General features: G+C 36.9%; 1 protein-coding gene across 1 annotated transcript in view; it reads right to left on the reverse strand.

Annotated features, from left to right (window-relative positions):
• Window positions 1-10,000, reverse strand: part of LOC137971114 (ATP synthase subunit d, mitochondrial-like) — a 20,689-nt gene that overhangs the window by 7,130 nt on the left and 3,559 nt on the right. The window contains exons 2-3 of the mRNA XM_068817842.1: window positions 7,260-7,356; window positions 6,233-6,304 (exon numbers count right to left, since the gene is read on the reverse strand). Of these exons, the coding sequence (XP_068673943.1) occupies window positions 6,233-6,304; window positions 7,260-7,356 (169 nt within the window). The remainder of the gene's footprint in view (window positions 1-6,232; window positions 6,305-7,259; window positions 7,357-10,000) is intronic.

The raw sequence follows: 10,000 nt of genomic DNA on the forward strand, positions 1-10,000 counted from the left end.
ACAACGAACGGATGCATCTTAGAAGCGCAGTTACCAGCTCAGAGGCACGTTTAGACATCAAGGCGGGAGATTTCTGGTCTAGAGGAGTTACAGCATTTTTCGACGTCAGGGTCACGCATGTTAACTCCAAATGTAACCAGAGCAAGCCGACAACCGAAGTCTTTAAAGACCAAGAAGAGGAGAAAAAGCGGAAATATCAGCAACGAGTGCTTGAGGTCGAGATGGGATCCTTTACACCCTTGGTTTTCGGAACGAACGGTGGGATGGGAAATGAGTGCCAACGATTTCTTAAGCACTTAGCAGACAAGTTAGTACAGAAGGACGGTGAGCCCTATAACAACGTCATTAATTGGCTCAGAACTGTCATCTCATTTGAACTCTTAAGATCAGTACATGCGTGCGTAAGAGGGTCCCGAGTACCTTTCCGGAATATAGGAGACTCTCTTGACGATTGCCGGATTAATGTCGCCACCGCCGGCATTTAAATTTTTAATTTAATTTGAGTTTTATCATTATCATTATTATTATTATTTATTTTTACCAGATACATGTAAGATTCAAGTTTGTATGAAAGAGTGCTCAATAAAGTTTGTTGTTATTATTATTATCATTATTATTATTATTATTTTCTTTTTTTGAAGTTTTAAAACAGAGAAATACTTAATTGCTTGTAAATTTATAGTTCTTACCTTTTGGAGATATTTTAATGTTTGTAAATATTTTTATCATGGAAATAAAGTGTGCAGTTATTATTATTATTATTATTATTATTATTATTATATTATTATTATTATTATTATTATTATTATTATTATTATTATTATTATTATTATTACAAGTGTTACAATTGAACCCACTGGAAACTCGGAAAAAACCGAGCCCCAGATGGGATTCAAACCCACGACCCTCCGTGATCTAGTACGGATGCTCTAACCACTGAGCTTCTGGAGACTCTATGGTGAGCGAGGGTGAAATGTGGGCGACAACAAGTAACCAGTGGTTCCAAGCAGGGCCAAATCCGGTGTCTTTTTAAAAGACAGAACTTTCCTCAGGATCCATGCCGTAGCCAACAATGCTAACTTCCACCCTCATTTTCACCTCCAGTTTGTCCAAATGTTTTTCAAAGCATTGGAGACCATTCCCAAGGCACCAACTACAACTGGAACCACACAGACTTTTCTCATATTCCATAGTCTACAGATTTTCTCCTTTAGAAACTGGTATCTCTCCATTTTTTGCAACTTTTTCTGCTTCACCCAAGTGTCTCCAGGAAACGCTATACATTGTACCTACTATCTTGACAGCTCTGGTTTCCTTCATTGCTCATCAATTGAAAGAATTTCCTTCATCATTACCTCTTGTTTCTCAGTTGCCTGCTTGACGATGGTCTCAACCCTCTGAATATCATCAATTGAGGGAAGACTCCTTTTCAGCAGTGGCCTTTTCACCCACCATCTCTTGGACTGGTTCAAGCACTCTCATTTTTATCACCTCAATCTCAAACTCAGATAACAACTCATTCTTTTGTATGGCTCTAGCTTGATCACAAAGATTCTGTTCCATTAAATCAAACAGTCCCATTTCTTTCCAGAGACGATGCACCCTTTATCTGTATCCCCAAATGGGCCTATTTTCATCAACTGTCGACAAGTGAAGGAATCAAATGAAGGACACTTCTTGACTGAAACAGATTTTCTTGATACACGCTCATACATTGTACTTCCTACAAGCCAATCAAAACGCGTGTCTGACAACATATAACCAATTAAAATTTGTGTGATGTCACAGCGGTATTTCCATATTCTCATCTTAACACAGCTATTGACCAATGAGAGTGCACATTCTATCCTAATTATTTTATAAATATTCATAGAACTTCTTAACTACATGTATATTTGCGTTCTGGCAGATAATCCACTTCTGACAGCGTCCAATAAGGAAGGACAGCTCTTCATCAGTGCTCGTTATTGAGCTTAGTCCTTTCCTTAGCTCCTCATGGTAGCCTCTGAGAAACAATATTGATTTGTTTAACCCTTGTGCTTGTATAAAAATGTTGGATGCCTGCACGTAATTCTGTTTATTTTTCTCTGAGTATTATTAGGGCTAGGGTGTCTTTTGCGTTGCTGAAATCAGCATTACTATGCTTGAGAGGTTCGTGAGCAAAGAGGAGGATCCATCTAGAATTGCCGGACATTGACTTTGACATCGAGAGAGGACATGCAAATATTCCTTGAAAACATTGAGGACGATATTTTATTTCTTACTTTTTATCGTTTTTCGTGGTAGATTTCCATATTTGAAGTTAATATCATTCTTACATCCTATTACCGTAATCAGTTTTTGCGATATCAATGTTGAATCTGAGGGATTGAAGTTTTCATGCAACAAACACAGTAATGTTTTTTACGGTTTTACTATAAGTAACATTAAAGGAAAATGTTTCCTACCTTTTTTAATGAAACAAGTCAATAGTTTTTTTTTTTTGATAAAAATACTTGTGTAATTTTATGTGAGTAAATAATAAAGTTGTTTTTATATTATTGTTATTATTATTATTATTATTATTATTATTATTATTATTATTATTATTATTATTATTATTATTATTATTATTATATCTCTTCTATCACAGTCTTTGCTGGTGTTCTTTTTGTGGATCAGCCAGGCGCAAACCGTGCACCTGGGGCATCAGTCACTCAAGTCAATCGTTCTGTTCAGACACTAAGCACCTTTCTGAGAATTCACGCAGATCCCAGCATGCAGATTTATTGAATTTTTGCCACAGTAGCTCTCTCTGATACTTTCTACATGTTTTCTACCATCCCGTTCTTTACTGTAACAAGTGCACCAACAACCACAGGGATCGCTACTGTTTTCATATTCCACATTCTCTGTATTTCTACTTCTACGTCTTTGCACTTGCTTTTCTTTTCAATTTCCTTCAGTGCGATGTTTCAATCAGATGGAACAGTCATATCAATCAGTTTGCAGGTGGAATTCACTGAATCTTTAATGACAATGTCTGGTCTGTTTGCTGTTATAGTTCTATCAGTATTGACTGGCATGTCCCACATGATAGTGATGTTGTTGTCTTTATGGAGCATCACAGTCTCTGGCTCATGTTGGTACCATTTGTCTGTAATCTCGATATCATGATCTTTACAGATGCTCCAATGGAGATATGCTGCAGCATTATTGTGCCTAGAGATGCCAGGGCTCAAGACTAACTTTTTAGCTCACTTGCCCAGTGGCTAGTATTAGGTCTGATTTTACTAGCCAAATCTAAATTTGCACTAGTTAGTCTCGTCATACACAGCTTCATTCATTTGTAAAAACCATCATGAAAACATTTCCGCATTTACAAAGACAACTCGAGCTTTTAGTAAATTTTCACATCTTCTCATATCCATCCTCACAACAGTGGTGCAAATATGCTGGAGTGTACGGCTTCCTGATTTTTCTCACGAAGGTAAAGTTTCGTGGCAATGAGGCCAATTCTCACAGAACCGTTGACAAAACTTTGCAACTCACCATTGCACCGGAGTATACGTGAAAACGCAGAATAAAGTTTAAATTACGAAATAAGCCATATTTAAAACTAAACTGCTCGTTTGGAAGTCTGTGGAAAGGATTTTCCTTTGATTGGAGCTATTTGCGATTGAAATTTTAACCTGAAAGCGCCATTGTAAGCATGAAGCTCAAAAGCAGCGGAATGCGGGAAAATAATATATTAAATATAAAGGAAGTTCGAAAGGACAGACTTGCCGTCATGTAAGATTTTCTTTTTAATAGTTTCAAACAGCAATCCATGCATTTTATGCTTGAATGTTTTTCGGAGTGAATTAATATTGGGCAGCCACAGTGCTCGCGTGCAAGTTTTCTCTCTTTTTATGTGAGTTTTACCATTCCTAGCAAACGAGATAAGTCGCTCGATATTGTCTCTTTCTTTTTTTTTTAATTTGAAATAAATAATTATATTTGGGTTCAATCTCTAAACAAGTTCGTGACCTCTCTCCATGTACAGGTTTATAATGTCGCATACAGTCGCAAACAGTTTGCGTTGGCTCAATCACAAACACTGTCACTTTTTGCATTTGTGTTTGAGATCCTGTTTTCCATATGAGTGATTGCTTTACGCAACTTAGCTCATGACATCGTAAGAAAAGGGCGCAAAAATAAAATCAGAATTAGTTTTTGCGTCGTAATCAACTTCTTATGTCTGACTTGTTGCGAAGCAGAAGGCAGAGAGGAGGTGTAAAGAGACGTCACCGATTCTGGGTCCGATACATTTTCGAGGAGCAGCAACGGCTGCAGCATAGCCAGTATCAAATTATACTGTAGGAACTGGCTCTTTGTGATCAAGAACTCTACTATAGGTATATTTGGCGGGATATTCTCCGACGATATTTATTAAATTCATACTGTTTTAAGGAGTATCCTCATTGCCACAATTGTAGTCGGACGCCATTTTCATATCCTTGCCTAATTTTGTCAAAACATATCACGTGCACAAAAATATCGTTGGTTGATCGCAAACAATCAGAAACAGTTTATGATTGTTTCCACATCGTTGTTTCCTGGCTTTTGCATTGCTACTCATCGCCAACAAGATGTAACGATAGAAGATTTTCTATCTCTTGCGTCTTGTTTGCGATCATCGGCGATTATCGGCGATTCATCGGGGATGAACGTAAAAGGTGTTTCCATTTACGTAAACTGTTTTGGTCAAGCTCTCGGAAGGTGCTTGCAATTGTTTGCGACAGAGTTACGCGCATATGGAAACAGCAGCCAAGAAGTTCTGCATGATTTCACTTGTGATTAATTGTTCGTAAAGTAGCGTGGGGAAACTGTAATCCGCGTTGGTTTCCTCTTCATTTTTTTTTTTTTTTCAACTTATCAATTTCCAAGGCATTAAATTTCATAGAATCCGCTCAGAGAGTCTGTTGTTATTTTCTATTCTCTCCTTTTGCCTTATCCATGAGAAATAATTTTCATTTTTGTTTTCGTCCAGAACTCCACTTCTTCATAATACTTGCTAGCTCCAATGGCTAGTGGAAGCTCAAAATCTACTAGCCAAAACTGAAAATTAACCAGGCTGTGGCTAGTTGGCTGTCGAGCCCTGGATGTTCTCTGTTTTGGCTAATACCTCACATCCATATACAATGTGGTCAACTGTCTCTTCGCAATGTGAACACATGCTGCATTTACTCTCCACTTGCTGACCACATATTACTTTCTGGTAGTTTCTGGTGCTTATTGCCTGGTCTTGAGCTGCGACAAGTAGTCCCTCTGTTTTTCCTTTCAAATTACTTGAGAACCATTTGTTGGTGGTGACTGTGTCTACGTGAGGCTTCTCTAGGATCCTCCGATACTGGCTATGCAATGCTTTGTTTTTCCACATTTCTTCTTTCACTGATTTCATCTTAGACTTGAATATGTATTTCAGGGATCTTGGCATTTTCTGAGGCTGATTTATCTTCTCTATTCTCAAACTCTGGCATTGTTACTTCCCTTTAGAACTTACAAGTGTAGTATTCTCGGTTGTTGAATTTTTGGCTTTAGATCGTCCATGTTCAAGCACCTGCTTTGGATATTGCCTTTCTTTGTGCTTCACATAATGATCGAGTATATTGTTGCTGTTTTGAATGCTGTTTCTACATCAATAAGGCCCCTTCCTCCATCTTTTCTTGGAATGTAGAGCCTTTCCACATCTGCTTTAGGATGTAAAATCTTGTGCAAGTTCAATAATTTACATGTTTTTGAGTCACTCTTCTTCGGTTCTGAAATTTTCCAGTCAATGATGCCAAAACTATATCGCACAACTGGGACTGCAAGACTATTGATAGCTTCTACTTTGTTTCTTCCACTGAGCTCAGTTCTTAGGATCAACCTTACTAGATCCTATTACATTCTTTTCTTATCTTCTCTTTCATTATTATTATTATTATTATTATTATTATTATTATTATTATAATTGTTGTTGTTGTTGTTGTTGTTGTTGTTGTTGTTGTTATTATTATTATTATTATTATTATTTCAGAAAACTATTGTTTCCGTACAGTGCAATAATCAACATCACCATGTACATGTACAACTGAGCAGATACTAATGGATCAGTTTGATACTGGCTGCATAAACTGAGTAAATTTGATTCTCCTTTTAAATGTAAAATGTACATACGGTACTTGTAAGACAAATTGACAATAAATGTAACAAACAGAGGTTACTTTACCATTTCTTTCTCTGCTTTATCAATTTGTACTGTACGTACATCCTTGGGGTATGGAACAGTTATGGCCTCGTACTGCAAAACAAGTACAATGGCTGGATTAAAAAGCAACACTCTATGATTCAGTTTCTACCAGTTTGTAGAGCACCAGTAATTGTTGCATGGCTTCTTGAATTTGACAGCCCAGTAGAATACTAAACACCTTTCTCCCACTTCAATACTCATTGTTTGTGTTGTGTCCACGGAAGTCTTAAAGGCCCCACTTTCAACCGACAGACTTTTTGACCGTTTGTTTTTGTTATGGAAATTTGTATTTCTTATCGCAGCGATCTAATTGGATGAATCTCAGATTCGGGTGGAATTTTCATATATGAAAATTGTTCCGAGGCATGCAATGCCTGTCGGTTGAAGGTGGGCCTTTAACAGAGGTTTGATTGCTGTCATTTGAAACATAAAAAGTACTTGTCCTTACTAGGAGGGTCAATTGCTGGCCAGAAGTCAACTGCACTCAGATGTCCTACAACCAGCAATCAACAAGTGGTCTGTTCTTTCCTCCAACCTCATTATTATTGTTAGGAAAACGTTTGAAATTCTAGCATAAAAATTAACAACATAATAATCATTGTTGTTAACAATAATAATATTATTATTATTAAATTGTATCCCAGCTCATCACTAACTTACCATGTTTGATCACAAACTAAGTTAATTAGAGTAATGTTATTCTCAAATGTCAGGTTCAAGAAGTGCACTTATACATGTACATGTAATGCAACAAGGACAATATTTAAGAAGAGGTGCCTAAGAAGAAGACTGCAAAGACTCCAAAGACTCGGAGTTTATCTGTAAGAGAGCACACTCTACTTCAAACCATCATTTTGCATTCTTTTTAAGGTAGAGACTACACTTCCTGGTTTTTTAAAGGAAGGAGCAAATTTCATGTTTTTTCTCCAAGGGATCATTTTACTAATGGCACTTTTTACTCCAGAAAGGCGCTTATTACATGAAAGGAACTGTATCATCCACTTACAGCCTTTCGAAAAGTTTCCACAAGTCCTGGTTTGGAAATATTCTTAGAGTAAAAATCCCACTCAATTGCTTCTGGTTTGACTGCAACTGAATCCAAACTGAAAAAATAAAAAATTATTGATGGTAAATTTGAAATGATTCTTCAGAGAGTAGTTTGAATATGCTTAACCTGGTCAATGGATCAAAATTCTTGTCTCATTAATTTAAAAACACAGGTAAACAAAAGACAAAGCCTGCAACCCAAATTATTTTTGTACTTTTAAAGTTGTTGTTGTTACTGGAAGTCTCTGGAATTCTTGCTGCTTTCCAGAATTAAGTCATTTATTAATGCATAAACAATCTCTCTTTCTCATATAAGGGGCAATTGCTTCAATTGTCCAGCTACAGTAAGGTCAAAGATCACTTCTCTCATTCACCCATAACCCACAATTCAAATAATTATTACATGTACACTGTAACTTCATTTCATTCCTGAAGTCCTTCAGAGGAACAAAATTAATGAACACAACAAATTGACCAGCTCCAACTGAGTGGCATCATTTCACAGTTGGTAGAGAATTGAACAGGCATCACAAAGGTCAGGGGTTTGAATCCTGTTGAAGCCACGTGAATTTTTCAGGTGTCTCATGAAAGAGACAATATTGCTTGAATTGTCCAGCGAGGATCCCTTCTCTCATTCATAATCTCTCTAAAATTGCTTACGATTACTTCTTTGGATATGTAACAAAGAACAAAACTGCCCATGACTGATCTAGAAGTGTACATTATGATTTACTAGGATCCATTGGATATCTTGAATTTTTGAGTTACAGAAATAGCAACAGCAGATGATGGTCACATGGCACTGTACATTTTCAGCCAGTCTAGTGCAAAGACTGCAAACTATAACTGGAACCAGCTTAAGATCATACAGCACAATGTACATGCTACTTAGGCAATTGGCAAATAGGACAGTGAGGTGCACTACTCTCAATAACTTCTTCTACACTGTACATAAACTCTTGCAGAAGTCACCACTCAAAAGTAAGATGCATCCATCCAGAAAGACTAGTGTCTTGCACCTAGAGACAAGGCACCTCTAGATAGATAGATAGATAGATAGATAGATAGATAGATAGATACAGTAGATACAGTAGATAGATAGATAGATAGATAGATAGATAGATAGATAGATAGATAGATAGATAGATAGATAGTTTTATTAAAATTACCCTTGCAGCCCGAGGGCTGAATTACGATAATTTTTACAAATGTAAAACTTAAATAAATTATTAAATTAATTATAACTGTAAATAATGATAAATTAAGAAAGTTAATTGATAAGAATTGGACAATAATAAAGCTTATCATTATGTAAACACTAAATTATAATTAAGATACAACTAAAATTAAAAAAGACGTGCTATCGGCAATGGCTTACAATAAAAATGTCTCTAAAATGATTGGTTTTAAAACCCGGGACTTAATAACTTGTGATTTTTCCGTGTTCGCAAAGTACCAAGGTAAGGTGGTGGAAGTAGTGAATAAAGCTTGTCATTATTGTTATTACTTATCTCTTGAAACATTGAGTTACCAATCGCCTCTCTCCTGTCATACAATGTAGGTATGTTAAAAACTTCTAAAGCCTGTCTATAAGATAAATCAGTAGTGCTTATTATGCATAGTGCTCACTTATGCAGGCGTTCTAACTGATCGGAGAGACATTGCGGTAGAGCAGTATGAAAGACTGGACATGCTTACTCTTCAACTGCGCGTACACGAGTGGTGTAGAAACTTAGAAGGTCATTAGTTGGCACTTTCGCGCGCTTTAATTGCCTAATCATAGTCTTTCATTCGTGTAACTTTTTGATCGAAATTGGCTTCCTTTATAAATTTCAATCGGGTTTCAGGCCTGGTGACTCAACGATTAACCAACAGATTTTTCTTGTTCACAAGATTTATGAAGCCTTAGAGGGTAGCAAAGAGGAACAACTTCTCTTCGTAGATATAAGCAAGGCATTTGATAAGGTGTGGCATGCTGGTTTGTTGCATAAATGGGACGCTCTAGGTGCACAATCGCCCTTATTTCAATGGTTCAAGAGTTACTTGCGTAACCAAAAACAGCATGTAGTAATAGAAGGACAATGCTCTGACTGGCGAACAGTTCACTCTGGAGTTCCCCAAGGGTCTGTGCTAGGTCCGCTTTTGTTTCTTATTGACATCAATGATAATACTGATAGCTTGTCTCCCTTCCGTTGATCTATGCCGATGATACTTCATTACTTGAAATTGTTGATGACCCCGCCATATCAGCTGATCAGCTTACATGTAATTCTGATTTAAATAAGATTGCTGTGTGGGCTGATAAATGGTTGGTAACCATAAAGCCTGTTAAATCTCGTAATGTATTTTTTCTGAAGCGCAATAAACAAGTTCCCCCTCCTCTATTTCTTAACTCCAATGTCGTCAAAGATGCTGAGTCTCATACTCACTTGGGTTTAACTTTGCAGAGTAGCATGTCGTGGAGAAATCATATAATTCAGGTGTTTGAGAAAGCTTCAAAGCGACTAAACATGTTAAAATTTGTCAAAGATCAAGTTGACCGTTCCACATTAACATCCTTGTATAAGAGTCTAATCAGACCACTTATGGAATATGGGGATGTTATTTGGAACAACTGTTATGATTGCGACTCAGCTCTACTTGACCTGTGTTTTAGACCCACCTCACCTTTCATGTAGTTGCATACTTTTTAACCGTGCA

This window comes from Montipora foliosa, chromosome 9, assembly GCF_036669935.1.
Source record: "Montipora foliosa isolate CH-2021 chromosome 9, ASM3666993v2, whole genome shotgun sequence".
NCBI lineage: Eukaryota > Metazoa > Cnidaria > Anthozoa > Scleractinia > Acroporidae > Montipora > Montipora foliosa.